We start from the raw sequence: 23,078 nt of genomic DNA, 5'->3' as shown, positions 1-23,078 counted from the left end.
AGGAGGAGGAGGAGGAGCGGTGTTGTGGTGGGAGGTTGGTCGGAGGAGAGGAGAGGATAGGAGAGGAAACATGAGGGGAAACGATTAAACTGGGGGAGAGGGGACGAAGACGGTGTGAGAGAGGAGACAGAAAATGTGACGGGAGTGGCATGGTTCTAATTTTAGAAATTTCGAGTGGCATTGTAGCTGATATGACAAATAGTAGTGGCATTTTTTTTTAATTTAGCAAAGTTGCAGTGGCATGATCCAATTAACCCTAATTATTATGATCAAAATTAACTTAATTACTACTCGCTCTGTTTCAGATTACAAGTCATTTTTGACTTTGATCAAAGTCAATCTGTTTCAAGTTTGGTCAAGTTTGTATAAAAAAATACTAACATTTTTAACCCAAGATAAATATATTATAAATATATTCGATTATAGATTCAGTGTAACTTATTTGGTGTTACAAATATTACTATATTTATTTATAAACTTGATTAAATTTGGAGTAGTTTGATTTTAACCAAAGTAAAACTAACTTATAACATGCAACACAAAATGACTTATAATATGAAATGGATGAAGTACGACTAGATTCTACAACCACATTAGTATTATTTAACCGGACAGAGTATTTCATTGCAGCAGACACATTTATCCAACCTGAACCGTCCATGTTTCCATCGAGGGAGCAGTAAAAAAACCATTCCCCGGAGCGCTCGAGGCGAATCGCGAATTCGACATTTCGAGGTACATACAGCTCCCTCCTCCCTTCCATCTCTCCATGCATCGATCCCCTCCCCTAGAATGTTCTTCACGGATCAATCTCTCCTCGAGCGTGCTTTGCTGTGTTACGATCTCAAATCTTGCTTGGAGTTGTGCTGTGGATTCATTGCTTATTGATTCTTTGGTCTTGTGCAGTTTCCACGCGCGCCACCTGTTCGACGAAACGCCTGCCTGCGCGGTTTCGAGGTACGGCTTCCAACTCTTCTTGCATCGATCCTTCTTCTCTATATGTTCTTCCCTGACCAATCAATGTCTTCTCGAACGTCGTTTCTTGTGCTTGGAGTTGAGCTGCGGGTTGTTCGGTTCCTGATTCCTGGTCTTCCTCTCTCGTGCAGGTTCCACGCGCGCCACCTGTTCGACGAAACGCCTCTGCGCGCGTGCTCGGCCGCCATGGAGGGTTCGCCTAGCAAGAGCAGGGGGGTCACGGCCCCAGCGCACACTGACGACGGGGACTGGTTCAGCGACGTCCCGGACGACATCATTCTCAACATCATGTCCTTCCTGACCACGCGCCAGGCTGTGCAGACGTGCGTGCTGTCGCGGCGGTGGCGCAACCTCTGGCGCTCCGTGCCCTGCATCAACTCCGACATAGACGAGTTCACGCGGGACTCCGACTCGGAAGGATACTATGATGAAAAGACGGAATTGGCGTTCATTATGTTCATGGAGAGGGTGATGGAGCTCCGTGACCCTGCTGCCTTGATAAGCACGTTTCAGTTCAGGTGCAAATTTGAATTGGATGAAGGATTCGATGATATCTCGGACCCTGAAGATATCAACGCATGGATTAGCCACGCTGTGCAGAAGCAGGCACGTGTTCTGGATATTGTTGTGCTGTGTGACAAATTGTATCTCGACCACTCCGAGTTTGCTTCCCGCTATCTCACAAGAATTGAGTTCACCAGTGTTGTTTTGATGGAAGGATTCTTCAAGCAACTCGAGATGGGCTGTCCAGCATGGGAAAGTCTCTTCTTAGATGAATGCGCCGTTAATGATGTTGAGATCTCCTCCCAAACACTGAAGGTTTTGACCATCAAGAACACTCTGTTCTCCAGTGACAAGACTACTATTTCGACCCCGAGTGTTACTTATCTGAAGTTGTGGAGGCCTGTGGATAGCTGTGTGTTTAATGACATGCCATTACTAGTGACTTCATTACTGGTACTTTATCATGTGCAAGACTCTGGTGATTTCTTCCAAAATCTCAGGAGCCTTTCTGCTGCTAAAAGTTTGGAGTTCAATTATATTGGGAAAGAGGTATGCTTATTGGTCTTACGCATCCCACTTTCCTTATTATATCCATGCATCTTAATGTACGTATTGATACGAAAAAAGAAAACAAACTCAAGCATGTTGTTTCTTATTGACACTTCAGAATTGCACTGGCAAATTAAGACGAATTCTTATGTGGGAAATCATGATGTGTTGTAAGAATGACTGATGCCATCAACCATTCGATGTAATTTATTTCATGTTGTCAGTTCATTTGTATATAAATCAACCTGTTGGTCAAGCAGACCTGAACTATCTTAGCTGGCTATTCGATTTCACAATGAAACTGGAGCATTTCCCATTTGGTAACTCGACATGCTCTTGTTTGCTGCAATATTGGGTTGGCAACTGAAAATTCATCATTTCAGAAATCTGAGTGATTGTCTAACTTCAATTGACATTGCTGCACATAAATTTGAAAATTAAGACATACTCAAAGTTAACATACAAATGGAAATGCCTCAGCAAATGTTGAAAGTCTTACTCCTGCTACCACATAATAGTTTTTTGCATTTTGTTTAGACTAGTGTAGCTACCTAACTTGCATCGAGAGACTTGGTGAAGGCAAACTAGTATAGTATCGTATATTCTGGTTTTTTGTTGAAATAATTTCTTTCTGTTGTGGCACAATGTTAGTCCTTTGGATTGCATTGTCATGTTTAGGGTCTCTTTGAGTTTTGCAATTCTCTGGTTTTTTGTTGACATCATTTCTTTCTATTGTCATAGTGTTAGTGCTCTGGATTGTGTTGTCATGTTTAGTGGGAATTTTGTCTATAACATGGCAAGGTTTTCTCTGTTGCCACATGATCATTTCAATACTGTGCAGCTGACAATGGAAAACAATTTGCAATTGTACCCAAAATTCAACAATCTTGTCAGACTGACTCTTGGTCAATGGTGTCTGGATGCAAACTTCTATGGATTGATGGTCTTCCTTCAGACTTCACCAAAACTGGAGAAGCTAACTCTAAAGATTGAAAAGGTAAATATTTTCCTACAAATGTCTACTGATCCTTCTTGAAAGATTTTTCACAAGAACACATGTCAATCGAGAATATAGCTTATTTTATTTTGTTGCTATATTATTATCAGGAAAAAACACAAAGAATCATTGGCAAGATTGAAGATAGATCATTTACATGTGAGCACCTTACGCGTGTTGAAATCGTATGCTCGGAGGATGATCCCCTGGTCAAAGATGTGGTCACCTTCTTTGTTAATAGTGGACTGACCTCTGCTCAGGTTCATATCATACGCCGGATGTAGATCAAGGATGTGTAACCTGCATGGTTAATTGGTTATATATCAACAAGCTGCAACAATTTTTTGTATCAGTGGAAAATAAGAAAATCACAAAACTGTTAATTTTTTCATACAATTATATATTTGTTATGAAACACCACTGTCACACACATGATTATGGAATCTGTGTCACACATTGTATTCTTTGATCCAAAATTTCACAAACATGGGGTACCAACATCGTCGATTCAGATACTCGTGTAATGGCGGTGCAGTTTCACCTGAAGAATTCGATGCAGTGGCATCGGCTTATCAGATTCTGGGTGAAGCTGTCGTAGCACTGTAGTAGTATTAGGTGGTAACGGAGACATATATATATATATATATATATAACCCTATTAGTTTCACTTATGTTTGTATGCTTATAAGTTACATTTTTAAATTTTTCAAACTTAATTTTAGATTTGATTTGATGTTGTTTAAAGGGTTAATTGGATCTATGCCACTGCAACTTTGCTAAATTAAAAAAATACCACCACTATTCGTCATATCAGTCACATGCCACTTAAAATTTCTAAAATTGGAACCATGCCACTCTCGTCACTTTTTCTGTCTCCTCTCCGACGATTGAGCTGGGTGAGTGGACGGCCCCGCGGCATGGGGATGGAGGCCTTGCAGGCCGGCAGGTTCTCCCTCATGTGGGCGAGGCCGCCGGCTTCGATCTGGGTGAGCTAGTCGAGGAGACGCTCGAAGGCATAGCCCATGAGGAAGTCTGACATGGTCTCTGGGAGCGGGCGGAGGCCAGAGCCCGCACCGTCGTCGTCGCCAGCAGCTACGGCAGCGGGGGAGCGGTGAGGCACGATGACGGGGTTGAATGGCGAGTGATCGCTAGCCGCCGCTGCTGCGGCAGCGCGGTGTGTCCGTCGCATGCGCAGGTCGTTGGTGTGGTGCGCGCGCGGGTGGCGAAGGCAGGCGGTGCGTGGTGGGGGCGCACCCATCTCCTCGAGGATGACACCGCCGTAGTCCGGGCAGGCGACGATGGAGTCTTCGTGAGGGGCAGCGTGCACGAAGGGGTCACAGCTGTAGCACCAGCAGGAGGAGGACGCCGGCGCGGCACCGGTGACGGAAGGGGAGGAGGAGGAGGAAGAGGAAGGGGAAGAAGCCATCGGAAAAGGATCCGCCTAATCACTTTTTGTTCTCTCTCAGATCTGCCCAGAAACCACCGCAAGAAGGGTTTTTTATTTGGTTTGTTGTTTACCGGCGGTGATCAAAGACTTAGTTTCCCGAGGGCAGCACGGTTGCAGCAACAGCAGGAGGAGGAGGAGCGGTGTGGTGGTGGGAGGTTGGTCGGAAGAGAGGAGAGGAGAAGAAAAGGAGAGGAGAGGAGAGGAAACATAAGGGGAAACGATTAAACTGAAGGAACGGAGACGGCATGAGAGAGGAGACGGAAAACGTGACAAGAGTGGCATGGTTTCAATTTTAGAAATTTCCAGTGGCATGTAGCCTATACGACGAATAGTAATGGCATGTTTTTAATTTGGTAAAGTTGTAGTGGCATGGATCCAATTAACCCTAACTATTATGATCAAAATTTATTTATTGACTACTCGCTCTACTTCAAATTACAAGTCATTTTTAACTTTGATCAAAGTAAATATGTTTCAAGTTTGGTCAAATTTGTAAAAAAAAATACTAACATTTTCAACTCAAAACAATTATATCATGAAAATATATTCGATTATAGATTCAATGAAACTTATTTGGTGTAATAAATATTACTATATTTATTTATAAACTTAATTAAATTTAGAGTAGTTTGATGGACAAATGGTAGCTCAGATTCGTTGTTCTATAAGGGTTTTTTTGGGACTTATGGAGTAGACTAGATTCTATAACCACATTACCCCAAGTACTTCCTCTATTTTACCACGTAAGTCATTTTGGCATTTCGCATATTTATATTGATATTTGTCTAGATTCATTATTTGTCTAGATTCATTAACATCAATATAAATGTGGGAAATGCTAGAATGACTTGTGTCGTGAAACGGAGGCAGTATTATTTAACCGGGCAGAGTATTTCATTCCGGCAGACACATTTATCCAACCTGAACCGCCCATGTTTCCATCGAGGGAGCAGTGAACCTTTCCCCGGAGCGCGCGAGGCGAAGCGCGAATTCGACATTTCGAGGTACACACAGCTCCCTCCTCCCTTCCATCTCTCCATGCATCGATCCCCTCCCCTAAAATGTTCTTCACGGATCAATCTCTCCTCGAGCGTGCTTTGCTGTGTTACGATCTCAAATCTTGCTTGGAGTCGTGCTGTGGATTCATGGCTTCTTGATTCTTTTGGTCTTGTGCAGTTCCCACGCGCTCCACCTGTTCGACGAAACGCCTGCCCGAGCGGTTTCGAGGTACGGCTTCCAACTCTTCTTGCATCGATCCTCCTTCTCTGGATGTTCTTCCCTGACCAATCAATTTCTTCTCGAGCGTCGTTTCTTGTGCTACGATCTCGATTCTTGTGCTGGGAGTTGAGCTGCGGGTTGTTGGGTTCTTGATTCTTGGTTTTCCTCTCTCGTGCAGTTTCTACGCGCGCCACCTGTTCGACGAAACGCCTCTGCGCGCGTGCTCGGCCGCCATGGAGGGGTCGCCTAGCAAGAGGAGGGGGGTCACGGCCCCAGCGCACACTGACGACGGGGACTGGTTCAGCGACGTCCCGGACGACGTCATCCTCAACATCATGTCTTTCCTGACCACGCGCCAGGCTGTGCAGACGTGCGTGCTGTCGCGGCGGTGGCTCAACCTCTGGCGCTCCGTGCCCTGCATCAACGCCGACGTCGGCGAGTTCCAGCGGAGCGACACTGAGTGGGAAGAGTATGATCAAGAGAGGGAGTCGGCATTCAAGATGTTCATGGATAGGGTGCTGGAGCTCCGCAACCCGGCCGCCCCGATACGCACGTTCCGGTTCAGGTGCTGCAGATTGGACGGATTCGAAGGCACCTCGGACGAGGCAGATATGAACAGATGGATTACCCACGCTATGCAGAAGCAGCCCTGGGTTCTGGATATTCTTGTGCTGTATGACGCATTGAAGCTCGATCACTCTGCGTTTACCTGCCGCTACCTCACAAGAATCAAGTTCATCAATGTTCTTATGATGCCAGGTTTCTTCCAGCAACTCGAGATGGGTTGTCCAGTATTGGAAAATCTCTTTTTAGATGAATCCATCGTTGCGGATGTTGAGATCTCCTCCAGGACACTGAAGGTTTTGACCATCAAGAGCACTCAGTTCTCCTATAAGTTCAGGACTACTATTTCGACCCCGAGTGTTACTTATCTGAAGTTGTGGAGGCCTGTGAACGGCATATATGTGTTCAACGACATGCCATTACTAGTGACTTCAATTCTAGTACTTTATGATGTACAAGACTCTAGTGATTTCTGCCAAAATCTCAGGAGCCTTTCTGCTGCTAAAAGATTGGAGTTCGATTATTTTGGGAGGAAGGTATGGTTATTGGTCTCACACATCCCCCTTTCCTTATTACATCCATGCATCTCAATGTAGTTGTCGATATGAAAAAGGAAAAACTCAAGCATGGTGTTTCTTATTGACACTTCACAATAGCACCGGCAAAACTAAGCGTTGCATAACTAATTCTTATGCGTGAAATCATGATGTGTTGTAAGGATGACTGATGACATCAATCATCAATGCAATCTAGCTATTTCGTGTAGTCAGTTCATTTGTATATAAATCAAGCTGTTGGGGTCAAGCAGACATGAACTATCTAAGTTGGCTATTCAATTTCACAATGAAACTGGAGCATTTCCCATTTGGTAACTCGACATGTTCTTGTTCACTGTAATATTGGGTTGTCAACTGAAGATTCATATTCATATTTTGAGAAATCTGAGTGTTTGTCTAATTTCAGTTGTCATTACTGCACATAAATTTGAAAATCAAGACAACCTCAAAGTCAACATACAAATGGAAATGTCTCCGCAATTGTTGAAAGTCTTGCAATAGTTTTTTGTGTTGTGTTTAGACTGGCGTAGCTACTTAAATTGCATCAAAAGCATCCTGACAATTAAATCGCATGTGCTATTATGGTCTTTTATCGCATAATGTTAGTGCGCTGGATTGTGTTTTTCATGTTTTGTTGGAAATTTTGTCTATAACATGGCAAGGGTTTTCTGTTGCAACATAATCATTTCAGTATCGTGCAGCTGACAATGGAAAACAATTTGCAATTGTACCCAAAATTCAACAATCTTGTCAGCCTGACTCTTGGTCAATGGTGTTTGGATGCAAACTTCTATGGATTGGTTGTCTTCCTTCAGAACGCACCAAAACTGGAGAAGCTAACTCTGGAACTTGAAAAGGTAAATCGTTTCATCCATATGTATACTGACCCTTCTCGAGAGATCTTTCACAAACACACATGTCAATCAGGGATGTAGCTTATTTGTTTTCTTTCTATAATATCATCAGAATACGCCGGAAAGAATCATTGGCAAGCTTGAAGATAGATCATTTACATGTGAGCACCTTACCCTCGTCGAAGTTGTATGCTCGGAGGGTGATCCCCTGGTCAAAGATGTGGTCAACTTCTTTGTTAATAGTGGACTGACCTCTGCTCAGGTTCAGATCATACGCTGGTGCTAGATCGAGTATGCGTGACCTGCAATTTTCTGGTCTGAGGAGATATGAAACGTCAAAAAGGATCAAGCATTCTCTGAACATTCCATTCAAAAATCGCTCTCTTGCAGTTACATTCGTTGATTCCAGTTGAGTCAGAAAGCACATAGACATGTTTACTGCTTTTGTTTGGTGCTATGATGTCAGTAGAAGCAATCATGTATTGGTTCCTGTACTTGCATCCTTCTGTGATGTTCTGTTGTACAGAAGATACTGCATGTCTGCATGTACATGCTTGGGTACTCTATTTGGCCTTTATGTTTTACTGACATGATGTTACACTCCTATGACTCTGCTGGCTCTATCCCCTTCCATGCTTCTAATGTTCACATGAGATCTTAATTTTAGGTAGTTCTAGAAATAATGAACATGGTTATATATCAACGAGCTGCAACAATTTTTATATCAGTGGAAAACAAGAAACATCACAAAACTGTTATTTTTTTTAATACAGTTATATCTTTGTTATGAAAATGAAAACTGTCACACACTCGCACACATGGTTATGGAATCTGCTGCGTCACACGTTGTATTCTTTGAAAGAAAATGTCGCAAACTGTCGTAGCAAGCTGATAAGATTTTCAGCGAAGCTGTCGTAGCAAACGGCGGAGCCATGAATTTTTGTCATGTGGGGCCGACTATTAGTACTTCACATTTTAATGGGATCATTTATGCAAATCTTAATGGATTTACACATGAAAAATTTAAGACTCTCAAGGGTGTTTGTGAAATAGTTGTGGGGCCAGCCGACCATATAGCTAATAGGTTGGCTCAAACACTAGTTATAAGGGGCTTGAGTTACCATGCTTGCTTCAAAACTCTATGTAAATCTTTTAGAAATTATATAAAAAAAATAAAATATATAATTTCTAACGTGTTAAATCAGCCCTAGGCCCGCAAATATTTTGGCTCTGCCGCTGACTGATCGTAGCATTGTTGTAGTTAGTAAGTGGTGAGAGAGACATAAGACCTGTTTGTGGAGATTAAGATTTTGATATACAGCTGGTGAGAATCTAGAGAAGCTATGAAACCCAACCTAGATTTTGACTTTTAGTTCATTTTCTGGATTACATAACTACAAATTCTCAAAATTTGGATAAAAATCTAAACTATTTGAGAAAGCTTCTAGCAGCTAAAGATTTTAGGGAAAATGCAATTTCCAGAAGCTTCTCCAAATTGACCCATAGTGATCTACAAATGCCTATGAGATGACACCATATATATGTTGCAGGCGTGATGGTCCAACGAGGGGACGTTTCACCATTAGCATAAATATTGTTTCTTATAGGAGTACAGTATCCATTCCTCTTATAGTCACAAAATAATGTTGTTCTAGACTTTTGAAAGTTTTTTTTTTTTGCCGGGTTGACAAAGGATTAGCCGGCCAAATTTCATCTTTATTTTGAGGAGAAACTGTTACAAATTTAACCACGACAGTATACCCAAAACTACCTGAGACAAGCAAGAAAGAAAGAACTACACGCTACATGATGTAAAAGTGTTGGTTGTCGGTCCAAAGGGAAATCTCCTCCATTTTCTGTTAATCTGAACCATCCATCTTCCATCAGAGGGACTAAAGTAAAACCGCAAATACACCCAGCGTCCCAACAAAAACAAGCAGTCAATCGAGCGCTTGAGACGCCAATACCATTCGCGATTTCGAGGTACACCTCCCATCACCTTCAACTCCATCTCTTCTCGCATCTTTCTTCTATCGATGTTCTTCACGGATTCAATCTTCAATCTCTGCTCGAGCGCCGCGGTCTCAAATCTTTGCTCACGGTTGAGCCGCGGATTCATGGCTTCTTGATTCTTTGATTTTGTTTTTCCTCTACTGTGCAGTTTCCACGCACGCCACCTGTTCGACGAAACGCCTCTGGGCGTGCGCGTGTGCTCACGGGCTCACGGCCATGGCTCCGGCGCACGCCGACGGCAAGGACTGGTTCAGCGCGCTCCCCGACGACATCGTCCTCCACATCATGACCTTCCTGACCACGCGCCAGGCCGTGCGGACGTGCGTGCTGTCGCGGCGGTGGCGCAACCTCTGGCGCGCCGTGCCCTGCATCAACATCCACATCCATGAGTTTGGGCGGAACGAAACCGGCTTTATCAAGTATGATCAAAAGATGGAGTTGTCGTTCAACAGTTTCCTTGACAAAGTGCTGAAGCTACGCGACCCCGCCGCGTCGATACGCACCTTCTGCTTCAAGTTCTACAGATTGACCAGAATCGAAGGTGCCTCGGCCTCGGAACTCGGAAGATATGAGCAGATGGATTAGCCACGCTTTGCAGAAGCATATGCCCGAGTTCTGGACATTGTTGTGTTGTCTGGTAAACTGGAGCTAAACCACTGTTCTGCGTTTGCTTGCCGCTTCCTCACAGCAATCAACTTCGTTAGTGTTGCTATGAAGCAAGGTTTCTTCGAGCAACTCGAGAAAGGCTGCCCATCGTTGGAAAATCTCTCCTTAGATGAATGCATCATTGTGGATAGTGACACATCTCCTCTCAGACACTGAAGGTTTTGAGCATCATTGATACTTGGTTCCCCTGGAAGTACAAGACTACTATTTCTACCCCGAGTGTTACCATTTTTTCCTTGTGGTGGCCTTTGAGCGGCACAATTGTGTTCAATAACATGCCATTACTAGTGAATTCATTGCTGGTACTTCATGTCGAACAAGCCTCTAGTGATTTCTGCCAAAATCTCAGGAGCCTTTCTGCTGCTAAAAATTTGACCTGCCAGTTCTATTATGATGGGAAAAAGGTATTGCTATTGATCTTAGATATATATCCCCCCTGCCCTTATTATATGCATGCATCTTAATATAGGTATTGATATGAAAAATAATAAAACTTAAGCACGCTGTTTCTTCTTGACACTTCACAATTCCACTATATTAGTTACCTGTACCGGCACAACTAAGCGTGGCAAACAATTCTTATGTCATGAAATCATGACTGATGCCATCAACCATCCAATGCAATCTATTTCATTGTATTCAGTTCATTTATACATAAATAAGACTTTTGGTCAAGCAGACCTGAATTATCTTAGTTCGCTGTTAGATTTCACAATGAAAGTGGACCATTTCCCATTTGGTAACTGGCATGTTCTTGTGTGGCTGCAATATTGGGTTGGCCACTGAAAATTCTTCTTTTCAGAAATCTAAATGATTGCTTAACTTCAATTGACATTATTAAATATAAAATTGAAAAATAAGATAAATATGCTTCAGCAATTGAAAGTCTTACTCCTGCTGCTACCTCACTATAGATTCGCGTTGTGTTTAAAATTTTTGACATAGCATTGTGTTTAAGCTGATGTAGCTACCTAATTAACTTGCATCTGAAGCATCTTGACTGTTAATCCACACGTGCTAAAGAGATTCATTGAGACCAAACAAGTGTAGCATTGTTTATTCTGGTTCTTTGTTGACGCAATTTCTTTTTCTAGTGGTCTTTTATGATCCGCTATGTTGAAGTTATAGTTGTACCTGCACTGCAAATATAATACTTATTGCATAATGTTAGTGCTCTGAATTTTGTTTTCAAGTTTGTAATTTAGGTAATCATGTTTATAAATGGCCTTCTGCAACATAGTCATTTCAATATTGTGCAGCTGACAATTGAAAACAATTTGCAACGGTATCCAAAATTCATCAATCTTGTCAGCTTGACTCTTGGTCAATGGTGTCTGGATGCAAATTTCTATGGATTAATTGTTTTTCTTCGGAACTCACCAATACTGGAGAAGCTAAATCTGGAACTTAAAAGGTAAATCTTTCCCTCTAAATGCATACTGATCCAACTTGAAAGATTTTTAGCAAGCACACATGTCATCAGGAGAATATAGCTTACCTGTTTTTCTTGGTATATATAGCATCGTTGGGGAAAAACATCACAAAGAATGATTGGCGAGCTTGAAGAAAGATCATTTACATGTGAGCACCTTACAAGTGTTAAAGTCAAATGCTTGGCGGATGATCCCCTGGTTAATGGCGTTGTCAACTTTTTTGTTAAAATGGGATTGACCTCTGCTCAGGTTCATATCGAACACTGGAGCCAGCCAGCTCTAGGATGAAAATTCCTGTCTGAGATATGAAAAGTAAAAGGATCAAGCATTTGTTTTTTTTTATATAATGGAAGCTTTATTGAAACTCGATCAATTACATTCGTTTGACATTCCATTTTAAAGTCGCTCTCTTTCAGATACTAGTGATCGTGCACGTGCAAGGCACGTATAAGCCAATATCAATTAAACCAGATATATCCTCTCCAACTAATATAAATCAAACTCATCATATTGCAAGAGAACATTTTTATTATGCACAAACCATATTAATAGTGGTAGTAAAAATATGATATAAACTTATGATGCTTATTTCATAATTAAATTCCTTGTGGGTTTCATAATACATTAAGGGACTATATGTCGGCTATTGTAAATAAACCTGTTCAAAACTTAAATGTTCATGATCTAAACAGTATATACATCAAATCCCCGATACTTGTGTTTATGCTATATACAACTGTATTCTCATCCACTTATCCTTTCTTACATAACAACGCACAATACAGATTACAAAGCAATTACTTGCAAAGAACTTTGCTAGTGAAAAACTGGTTGAAAGAGATAGTAAACAGATAAGTGGAGGAACATATAGTGCTTATGTATATCAGATGAAAGTAAGATAAATGTGAGAAAATACAACGCACATACATGGCTATAACTTCGAATATAACCTTTCCATGGCACTTGCATTTCATAAAGTAACATGAGGGTATGTTGACAAGTAACTGCATTAGCTATCTTTTTCTCCCTAATCAGAATATTTTGGAGTTACCTGCCAAATGTAGCTGAATTTGTTTTAACAAATCGAAATGTAGCTGCCAAGCAGCAAGCCAAAAAGAGGTACCAAAATGTGTTGTCGTTGTTAGCTAGTTGGATGGCTACAAGTGGGAAAAGGTCAAATAAAACGCTTGTATCTCAATTTGGCAAAAGATGGACTGATTAAAAACACACATAGACACAATTTTGCAATAGAGGCGTGATGTGCCTGTATCTCAATATAGTAAGAAAAGATCAGAATGGCCAGGCAGAAGGAATAATTCTTAGAATGAATTAACAACATGCGCTTGGATAGACAATAATTGGCATATGGCTCTATATGAGAAAACATCAAACAACAGTTTCCATATTTCGTAATTTCTGTCATTCACAAATGAATCACATTACAATATAACAAGTATAACTTCTAGGTACAGCAATAATATAGTTAATAAAATCATGTAAAAATGCCATTTATACAGTATAAGCAGTAGAAATATGAAGGGCCAGATCAACGCAGAAATAATTTTGCTAAATAACCATCCTTGACTTTCATTTGTGATGAACAACCACCTTACTGTATTTATATATAGCTCTCTTGCTAGTAGTATTTCAATTAGTGTATGTGAAGAAAAAAAATCAAATATTCAATTAGTATTCATACATTGGTAGAAGGTCATGCCCAGATTGTTGTTTGTGATCACATTCTTCCTTATGAAGAGAGTGCTCAGCCAATGTATAGGATTGGCCTACATGATCTGAAGTCCCCTTTCTAATGCAAGTAGAAAATAATTAAGGAATGAAGCTAATGTTGGTGCTGATAAAAAAGATATGGAATTGAATTCTATCAATCATGGAAAAAGTTGACCAATAAACAATGGCAAAATTATGGATAGTAGTGTGTCTGGCATATACCAACATTCTGTTTTGCATGGGCTAGAAGATTCAATGAGAACAGTGCAGATACCGTGTTCGCAAGAACAAGACGATAGTGCATATATATGAGAAAAAAAGTGACCATAATCCCTAACCTTGACACATGACAATAATCCCTCCTTCGCATGTGCAGTTCTTCAGTGCAAACTAAATTCACCAAAGAAATACTCACTGTTAACAAACTGCATCTAGTAGACAGTGTTGCTTTCCATCAGCTCGTTGTCTTGTGCTCTTAATTCCTGACAAATCAGGAATCAAACAAAAAAAACAAAAATTTAGATGATGGAGTGATAGTTTGAAACAAAGAGATCAGGCTCATATAATCCCTGGAAAATCAGGAATCAAACAAATTTAGATGATGGACTGATACAGGGAATTGATGGCTCATAGACAAAGAAGATGCGGCCAAGTTCATGGAGCTCATCCATGAAGTCGTGCTGGCACTGACATTGAAGTCAGCCAGGCCTCCAACCAATCTAATTTTTGAGTAAATACACTGAGTATTTTTCTGCAATTTTTTGTAGTCTTGAGAACAATCCATTGGATTTTTTTGTCCATGAGTGAATGAAGCCGTTACCTGCATTGGATGCTTCTTCCCGGCTGCACCTCAGGGCACCGGCGGTGGGGAAGGCACGTGCGGGGTGGAGTCCCAGCGCTGGCGGCGGTGAGGCGCGGACTGGTTGGAGGGCAGGCAACGGCGCCGGCGCCGGCAGTAGAGAGGCGTAGCCACCGGCGGAATTTGAGGGGCAGGCGACGACGCCCGCAGCGGCGGTAGGGAGGCGCAGCCACCAGGGGAAGGGAGGTGTGCCCGATGGTGCCGGTGGTAGGAAGGCGCGGCCACCGGTGGGGTGGAGGGCAGGCGGCAGTTTTGTCGAAGAAAACAATTTGCGGGCGGAAGTGCGGCGTAGTCATCACGGGGTCGAGAAGATAGGGTCGCCGAATCGGTGGAAGATTTCACCTAACATGACGGATGAGATTATTCCACCTAGCGGATGAACGGATGAAATAAGATGAGGTGATTTGGCACGTAGGATTGGAGGGGTAAACTCCTTCTTTTTATATTAGTATATAGACATTCTTTGATTCCAGTTGAGTCCGTAAGCATATAGACATGTTTATTACTAGCTTTGTGTTTTTGGTTAGAAAATAAATTAAAACCCAGCTTCTACATCCAAAAGAATGTACACAGCCAATCTAGCTTGGTGCTATCGTCTATGACGTGAGTACAAACAATCATGTCTTTCGTTCCATTTAAGGGCATTCATCTTGTACTTGCTCTCTGTTGTACTCAAACCAAGACGGTACTGCTCTGCGTATACATGTTTGCTCGGGGTACTCTATTTGGCCTTCATGTTTTGCTGACGTGATACAATCCCATTATACTGGCTCTACTTCTTTCGTTCCGTAATTGTTCACGTGAGATATGAATTATGTGGTTTTGACTGCAACAATTTTGATATCTGTGGCAAACAAGAAGCATCACAAAACTGTCATTTTTTGTTCGTACTGTTATCTTTCTTACGAAAAAGCATCATCGCCCACATTCCGCTGACAATAATTTGGCCTCTCTAAACGTTAGCAGTCTCATCTTTTTCACTTATGCTTATTCTTATTAGCTAAAACTAAAATTTTTTTCTTTAAATTTGAAGTTGATTTTGGGATTTTTTTTTCCATCGTAATTTATTTTCAGTATTTGCTTTTAGATCGTTAAGACCACGTATATAAAAGTTTTATTCACAAATTATTTTTTATTTGTAAATATGTTATTTCGTTTTTTCCTCCAATATGCCTAACGATGGGGCTGCAGAATAAAACAATGTTCCAATTTTTGTACTGGATGGACTTGCTATGCCTTTCATAATTTTCGGTTAGATTTTTTCTACATACAGAAAAATATATGGTTTCCATCAAGGTATTGAAGTGCAATTTGTATTTGAGTAATTATCTGAAGAGATATGTCATTACAATAAAAGAATTTAGTAGGGGAATCATTAAGCTAATAAGCTCCCGCGTTCTAATCTTTCTGAAAGAAAAAATCTAATAAACTACATCAACCAAATAATTATAATTTCATATACTTGAAAAATATCTTCAAGTCAGGCCTTCGATCTTGAGCGAGCAGCTGTGAAGGCTGCCTCCCAGGTCATTGAACCTTCTCCTCAGCTCCATGAAGAGCTGGATCGCCATGACGCTGTTCTGCCCGGCCATGTGGCGGCGAGGCAGCTGCGGCGGCAGCCGGAGCATCCCTCCGACGGCGGCGAGGCCGCCGTGCATGTGGAGCAGCGACGCCATGTGCTTGGCGTCGAACACCTGGGTGCCGAAGACGGCGCCGACCTGCGCCAGGAAGCCCAGCCTCGTCGCCGGCAGCGGCGCGCCGCCGGTGGCCAGCCTGAGGAGGAACGCGACGCCGTACATGCCGCCGAAGGCGACCCACGTCACGCCGCGGAGGCCGAGGATGCCGGAGGCGGCGAGCTCCGCGGCGAACGCGAGGGCGGGCACGCCGGCGAGCCGCGCGGCCTCGAAGTCGAACCCCTGGGCCCTCAAGAACTGGACGGACTCCGGCGCGTGGCGGTGGTAGCGGGCGTCGAAGCCGGCGAAGTCGAACTCCCACATGAACTCGACGAGGGCGCCGTCGACGGGGAGGCGGCCGTCGGCGGCGGAGAGGGTGATCCCGAGCTGCAGCAGGCAGAGCTCGTCGGCGTTCGCCCTCACGGCCGCGTACCGATCGTCGGCGGTGACCCCCGCCCCTCTCGGGTGGGGGTGGACGACGCCGGGGAACTGGGTGTCGACGGCGACGAAGGGGAAGGTCGGCATCAGCGACCGGATGAGCGACATCTCACGGTGGAGGTTCACCGCCGTGACCTTGCGGGTGTGCACGGCCCGCGCCGGTGGCTGCGTGTAGAACAACGATTGCTCCATCATCCTCGGTTGCGACGACGCCATAGACGAGGACGACGAGGTGGCCATGGACGAACACCTTGCTTGCGTTGTGTGTCGCACTGTCGATCACGTGGTGAGGTGAGGCGAGCCCGGTGCGAAATATATAGGGAGAACGCTGAGTTCTAGTCGGATTAATTAGAGTCGCATTAATTAATGAGTTCTAGTCGGATTAACGATGTATTAGTACGTCTAGTCGGAGGGAGGCAGGCTTCTTTATTAAATGTTTCTTATAGTCACCACCGTTGATCAAATATAAATGAAATGAAGCTCTTGCTTAGTCTAAACTTTTTTTTCAAACTTTCAACTTTTTCATCACATCAATATTTTTCTACACATAAACTTTTAACTTTTCCGTCGCATCGTTCCAATTTCAACCAAACTTTCAATTTTAAGATGAAACACACCCGAAATACTAGTTCGTTTGTCCCACCGAAAACGCCGGGATAGAAGCGACGCCGTCGCGGGCGCCGCTCACCCTCGCCGGCTCACCGCCGTTGCCCGGCCCGCACTGAGCGCAAAGCTGAAGGCTCCGTTTGGATCGTCGCCGGCGGCCGGCAAAACCCTAGCGCATGCGGATGCGGCTGCACGCTCGAGAGTCAACAAGTGTCCGGATCGAAAACCAGATGGATTGCATATACCATTGACGTCTACACATCTGTATCTCTCAACGGTTGGTTATGTAAAAAGTCTTTCTACGTCTTGAGATGCAGGTAATGTGTCTTGTTGTTGGTCTGATTACTATGCAAACCACTTCACTAGATTATTCGATTCTTTTATACTTCCTCCGTTTCATATTATAAAACTTTTTAGTATTGTGAGTTTAAAACACAATGCTAGAAAGTCTTATAATCCGAAACAGGGGTAGTATATGATTGCTTCGTCTTGATCATACATAGCTTTAAATAGATGATGCAGATATATATTATTTATATTGGACCAGTTTAATCTGAAAATAATGGATTATTATTAATATAACAGGCAGATATAGATTATTTACATTGGACCAGTTTGCTAGGAAAGTTATTACGTAATATGGAGTAGTACTTACATGGCAGAGGCCTCGATTAGTACATTAAGGGGATGTTTGCTTGATGCCTAACCTTGCCATAACTAAGTTTAGGCTAGTTGAGGCATGGTGGCACAAGTGTGGTTTAAAAATGGTTTTAAAAAAGTGTGGCTTAAAAATAGTTGGCTACAAGTGTGGCATGCTTAGCTCCAACTTTGAGAGTATGACATGCTTAGCTCCAACTTTAAGAGTATGACATGTGGGTCTAAGGTTAAGAAAGTGTGTTATGATACAATTGCGATAGCGAAACAAACACATACCTAAAAATTATGCATAAAAGTATGGCGTAGCAATATGTGGCAACCAACCAAACAACCCCTACTATATAGATCTTCATACTCATTGAATTTATTGAATTGCATATGTGCTTCCTATTTGCAGGTATAGCAGATGAAAACATAATTATTGTTCTTGTGTATGTGGGTAGAAGAATCCAATATGGAGTTATGGGTGCAGAATATAGTATTCCTAAAAATAACACTTCCAGCATATGACACTACCACATTCAAAGATATGAGAAATGAGATCTTTCGGGGACTTGGATATGATGAGGAACTGTACTCAATAAGTATACAAGCTCGGTTTGATTTTGAAGCCCCCGGACCACATTATTTCCAGATAATTTTAATTTATGATTTTGGGACGCTGAGCTTAACAGAGTCCGCCTAGGACGCTATCAGCCAGAGCGTCCTTCTTCCTAGTTTTCTAAATATATGTTTTTATTTACTATTCCCTCCGTTTATATTCCTAGTTTTCTAAATATATGTTTTTATTTACTATTCCCAACGTTTATATTCCTAGTTTTCTAAATATATGTTTTTATTTACTATTCCCAATAGTAAATAAAAACATATATTTAGAAAACTAGGAAGAAGGACGCTCTGGCTGATAGCGTCCTAGGCGGACTCTGTTAAGCTCAACGTCCCAAAATACAAAGTCAAAATGTTTTAAGTTTGACCAATTTTATAGAAAAAATAGTAATATTTTTAACTCAAGATAAATTTATCATAAAAATATATTTAATTATTAATTTAATAAAACTAGTTTGATAATGTAAATATTACACGTATTATAACCTAAAACGGAGGGAGTACTTATTTAATTTCACGGTAAATAATTATTATATATAAAAATTTCGCTTGAAAATGTTTATTTTAAAAATCAGAAACTAAAAAAGTTCAAATTGTTTTTCATAAAAATCCCCAATCTTCTTCTCCATTCCAATGGCGGCACACTACCAATGCGAGGAGCACCGGATCCTCTCGTCGCCGGTGGTGTCCACCGTCGCCGCTCAGTCCAGGTTAAAGGAAGCAAACATACCACTCGTCCCGTAGTGCACTTGAGAGAAGACGCGAGCACCATTCGAGGTATGGCTCCCCTCTTTTCACCAAACGTTTCTTGAATCATTTCGCTGATCAATTTGTATTTCTTGTGCTAAGATCATGAATCTTTTTTTTAGAAAACAGGTCAAATACCCGGCTTTTTACTGAAAGCCAACGTAGGCTAAGATCATGAATCTTGCTTGGAGTTGAGCTAGGATTCATGGTTTACTGATTTTTGGTCTCTGCCACGTGCAACAGCAGCATAGGCGGGTGAAATTAGAAATGTGTAGATCACCATAACCACAAGGAGGGTGTCTTAAAGTAGTATATAATTAAGTATACGCATATATTCCCAAGACATTGATTTCAATGCACACGAAATCCAACCATTTTCAACAAATCATGTGTGTTTAGAAGCAATTTAAAATTCAACATGTGTCAAAGGACTGTCTAATCTACGCTTGACAGAAAAAGAAAACCCTAATATGTTGCAAATTTTGGGTCGTTTGATTGCTTTAAGATTCGAGCAAATCTCCCAACCCTAATTTCCATCACCTCTTTTTCTTTCCTCTTTTTTATTCCATCCCCGCCGCCGCACAAGCCCCCCATTCTCAACTTCTCCTCGTGACTATGCTCCTGTGCTGCCGCCGACCCACCACGCTGCCGCCCGGCCTCATCGGCTTGACGAAAGGCGGCGACGACACCAGCGAGGTCCTCTCTCTCGCCGGCCTCCTCCCCCTCCACTCTCCTCCTCCACCCTTCTCTTTCTCCTCAAGCCGATGGTGGTGAGGTGGTCCCGCCTTGCTATCTTCCCCATCTCCTGTGGCTTCCAGTCTCTGGATCTACCACCACCAACCGGCACCTCGTCGCCCGCTTGTATCCACCACCCACCACCGGGCCATCACCTTCTAGATATATCCATCTAAGCCCGACAATACCCGCCCTCTTCCCTCACCCTACTCTCATCTCCCACACCAACCTTAGACCCTAAACCCTAACTTGTTGGGTTGTGGTCGATCGTTGGATCTTCGCTGGAGTTGGAGGAGAAAGGGTCACCAGATCTAGAGAAGGACATGGGGTCAAAGTCGCCGGATCACAAATAACAGAGCAAATCTTAAGGTTTGAAATTTGCAAGTTTTTTTTCCCTAATTTTCTGTCAAATAAACATTTGTTTTTTTAGGTAAATGTCAAATAAACATTTAGCAATTAGAAATGAGATGACTACTAAAAAGGAATCTTTTCTTCTTCATATGTTTATTTTTTGCTAAACAAAATGTTTAGGAAGTAAGGCGGTATACGTACGAACCCGTCCCGTTTGTTGTAACACCATTCAATCCAAGGTATGGTTCCCTCTTTTCATCCAATCTTTCTTGAATCATTCCTCTCTCGGTGTTCTTCACAGACCGATCTGTATTTCTGCTCGATCGAAAATCGTTTCTTGCGCTAAGATCTTAAATCTTGCTTAGAGTTGAGCTGGGGTTTACTGATTCTTGGTCTAACGCTTACTGTGCAGCTCCCCACGCGCACCACCTGTTCGACGAAATGCCCCTGCGTGCTCGGCCGCCAATGGAGGACGCCGCCGGCAGGGACAGGCTCAGCGACCTCCCCGATGAAATCCTCCACCGCATCATGTCCTTCCTGAACGCGCGCCAGGCCGTGCAGACGTGCGTGCTGTCGCGGCGGTGGCGCAACCTCTGGCACACCGTGCCGTGCATCAACGCCGACTTCGTTGAGTTTGATTCCATCGGATACCAAGGGCCCGAGGTGCCGTTCAAGAGGTTTGTTAACCGGCTGCTGGAGTTCCGTGATCCTGCCTCCGTGATAGACACATTCTTGCTCAAATACGCCATGCCGGACAGATTGGATGGATACAAGGCTTCTAATGAAGAAGCTAACAGGTGGATTGGCCATGCTTTGCAGAAGCAGGCCAGGATTCTAGAGGTTGCCGTGTTCTTCTTCCCATTGGATCTTGATCACTCAGTGTTTACTTCATGCTACCTGAGAAGAATTGAGTTCTCCCATGTGTACTTACGCAAAGGTTTCTTCGAGCAAATTGAGACGGGCTGTCCATCACTGGAAGATCTCTTATTACATCAATGCTTCATTTGGGATGGTGAGATCTCCTCCCAGACACTGAAGGTTTTGACCGTCGATGCAACTGAATTATACACGGTGAAGGAGATGTCTATTTCTACTCCAAATCTTACTTCTCTGACCTTGTCTGGTCTTGAGTATCCCAAAGCTGTACTAAAGGACATGCCATTACTAGTGACTGCATCAGTATCAGTTACATTTGATGCATTAAACTTCGACGGTTATTATGATGCTAATGACCTCCGCCAGTATCTCTGGGGCCTTTCTGCTGTTAGAAATCTGGAGTTCCATTATGAGGGTGCAGAGGTATGCTTATTGCTAATAATTACATAGTATACCAATGCATCTTTCTTTAGGTACCAATGTGAAAACTGAAACTTAAGAATGCTGGTTCTTCTTGACACTTCATTATTGCTATACTTTAACTACCTGTACCTGCAGAACTACCGTTCATAGCTAATTCTTATGCCGTGAAATAATTATGTTTCGACAAGATAACTGATGTTAATGTTATCAACCACAAGGCAATACAATTCATGTACTCTGGTCATTTTTTGAACATAAATCGACCCACTGTCTTGAAAGTTTATTAGTTGGTAGTTTGATCTCGAAAGGAAACTAGATCATTTCTCATGCAAGGACTCAAATGTTCTAGTCTGGGTGCAATATCAGGGTTGCCAACCAAATATGCATCTTCTCCGATATCTGGTTGATTGTTTAAGTTGAAATCAGTACAGATAATCTTATCTTACTTTTTGAAAGAGGGGATTGGGGTGATTGTAGGTTGTACACTCACCCCGAGTCCAGACATTTTGTAGCTGCAAACATGCATGTTGTTTTGTAAGATGTTTATAGAGAAAATTTTCATTTGTGCCCGGCGAATATATTTCATTTGTATAGGTGATCATTTGGTCTTGTATATTCATGCATATTTTAGATTTCAGGATTAATTGTTTATTGCATTTATATTTTATAGTATAGTTAATTGGGATGTGTTACAATGCACGGACACTATGCTAGCATTAATTTGAAAATTAAGAGACATTCCAAGGCAATGTACAAACAGAAAATTAAGAGACATTAGTGCTCTTAGTTGGGCAAGTTTGGTGATTATGGAAGTGTATAATCAATTAAATCTTTTGCAGCTGATGATTGCAAACAATTCGCAATGGTGTCCGGAATTTGTCGATGTTGTCAACCTGACTCTTGGTGAATGGTGCCTGGATGCAAACTTCCATGCACTAATTGTATTCCTTCAGAACTCACCGAGGCTAGTGAAGCTAACTCTGAAACTCGCGAAGGTAACTGCTTTCCTCCAAATGTATATTGTTCCTGCTTGAAAGATTTTTCACAAGCACGCATATCATCAAGAATAAAGCTTTACCTGTTTTGTTTGCTATAGGATCGTTGGACAACACCACAAAGAATCATTGGTGAGCTTGAAGAAAGATCATTTACATGTGAGCACCTTAAGATTGTTGAAGTGATATGCTTGGAGAGTGATCCCCAGGTCATCGGTGTCGAAGATTTCTTTGTTCGTAGTGGTATGACATCCGTTCAGTTTCATATCAAACACTGGAGAAAAGACGAGGAGTATGAGTTACCTGCTTTTATTCAGTACTAGCCGAGTGCCCATGCGTTGCAACGGAAACATTTTTCTAGTTCTATACAAACAAGAGATATGTCAACTTTTAATAGTTTCATGGTTCATACTGCATTTTTTTCTCATGGTGCTAAAAGTTTAGTACCCAGAGAAAAATAACAATATTTTGTGCTATATTCAGCTTGGCACATGTATGGTTCATTCATTTCATCTGCAATTAGATAATACCATAAAAAACATATATGTTTTTCATGACAGTGACAAGAATAGTCAAGGTTGATTTTTTTTTAATCTTAATCGACAAT

The 23,078-nt window shown here is 42.2% G+C and overlaps 3 protein-coding genes, 1 long non-coding RNA gene and 1 pseudogene across 4 annotated transcripts; 3 read left to right on the top strand and 2 right to left on the bottom strand.

Annotated features, from left to right (window-relative positions):
• The first annotated feature begins 664 nt into the window (after positions 1 to 664).
• Positions 665 to 8,497, top strand: LOC127752628 (uncharacterized). Its single transcript, XM_052278037.1, has 10 exons — positions 665 to 735; positions 907 to 957; positions 1,107 to 2,028; positions 2,870 to 3,025; positions 3,136 to 3,305; positions 5,315 to 5,476; positions 5,649 to 5,699; positions 5,869 to 6,790; positions 7,513 to 7,668; positions 7,778 to 8,497. Exons 3-10 carry the CDS (start codon positions 1,162 to 1,164, stop codon positions 7,949 to 7,951), a joined length of 2,658 nt encoding a protein of 885 aa, XP_052133997.1. The 5' UTR covers positions 665 to 735; positions 907 to 957; positions 1,107 to 1,161; the 3' UTR covers positions 7,952 to 8,497.
• Positions 8,498 to 9,715: 1,218 nt separating this feature from the next.
• Positions 9,716 to 12,482, top strand: LOC127752762 (MEIOTIC F-BOX protein MOF-like; annotated as a pseudogene).
• Positions 12,483 to 13,153: 671 nt separating this feature from the next.
• LOC127752764 (uncharacterized) lies at positions 13,154 to 14,680 on the bottom strand. Its single transcript, XR_008012407.1, has 2 exons — positions 14,326 to 14,680; positions 13,154 to 13,987 (listed from the first exon to the last, which is right to left on the bottom strand). It is a non-coding gene; the product is annotated as an uncharacterized LOC127752764 (long non-coding RNA).
• Positions 14,681 to 15,762: 1,082 nt separating this feature from the next.
• Positions 15,763 to 16,715, bottom strand: LOC127752627 (probable CCR4-associated factor 1 homolog 11). Its single transcript, XM_052278035.1, has 2 exons — positions 16,002 to 16,715; positions 15,763 to 15,771 (listed from the first exon to the last, which is right to left on the bottom strand). The coding sequence occupies exons 1-2, from the start codon at positions 16,713 to 16,715 to the stop codon at positions 15,763 to 15,765; spliced, it is 723 nt and encodes a 240-aa protein (XP_052133995.1).
• A 3,867-nt stretch (positions 16,716 to 20,582) lies between these two features.
• LOC127752761 (MEIOTIC F-BOX protein MOF-like) lies at positions 20,583 to 22,992 on the top strand. Its single transcript, XM_052278171.1, has 3 exons — positions 20,583 to 21,476; positions 22,316 to 22,471; positions 22,573 to 22,992. Exons 1-3 carry the CDS (start codon positions 20,619 to 20,621, stop codon positions 22,792 to 22,794), a joined length of 1,236 nt encoding a protein of 411 aa, XP_052134131.1. The 5' UTR covers positions 20,583 to 20,618; the 3' UTR covers positions 22,795 to 22,992.
• Positions 22,993 to 23,078: the final 86 nt, after the last annotated feature.

Source organism: Oryza glaberrima, chromosome 10 (genome assembly GCF_000147395.1).
Source record: "Oryza glaberrima chromosome 10, OglaRS2, whole genome shotgun sequence".
Classification (NCBI taxonomy): Eukaryota; Viridiplantae; Streptophyta; class Magnoliopsida; order Poales; family Poaceae; genus Oryza; species Oryza glaberrima.
The sequence above is the reverse complement of the archived record's forward strand: the minus strand, read 5'-3'. Positions and strand labels throughout refer to the sequence as shown.

Excerpts from the sequence above, each read along its gene's own strand:
- LOC127752628 (XM_052278037.1), top strand. The coding sequence starts at position 1,162 with ATGGAGGGTTCGCCTAGCAAGAGCAGGGGGGTCACGGCCCCAGCGCAC. Across the intron at positions 3,026-3,135 it reads TAACTCTAAAGATTGAAAAG|GAAAAAACACAAAGAATCAT; the intron begins GTAAATATTTTC and ends TATTATTATCAG. Across the intron at positions 6,791-7,512 it reads TCGATTATTTTGGGAGGAAG|CTGACAATGGAAAACAATTT; the intron begins GTATGGTTATTG and ends AGTATCGTGCAG.
- LOC127752627 (XM_052278035.1), bottom strand. The coding sequence starts at position 16,715 with ATGGCCACCTCGTCGTCCTCGTCTATGGCGTCGTCGCAACCGAGGATG.
- LOC127752761 (XM_052278171.1), top strand. The coding sequence starts at position 20,619 with ATGCCCCTGCGTGCTCGGCCGCCAATGGAGGACGCCGCCGGCAGGGAC. Across the intron at positions 21,477-22,315 it reads TCCATTATGAGGGTGCAGAG|CTGATGATTGCAAACAATTC; the intron begins GTATGCTTATTG and ends AATCTTTTGCAG. Across the intron at positions 22,472-22,572 it reads TAACTCTGAAACTCGCGAAG|GATCGTTGGACAACACCACA; the intron begins GTAACTGCTTTC and ends TGTTTGCTATAG.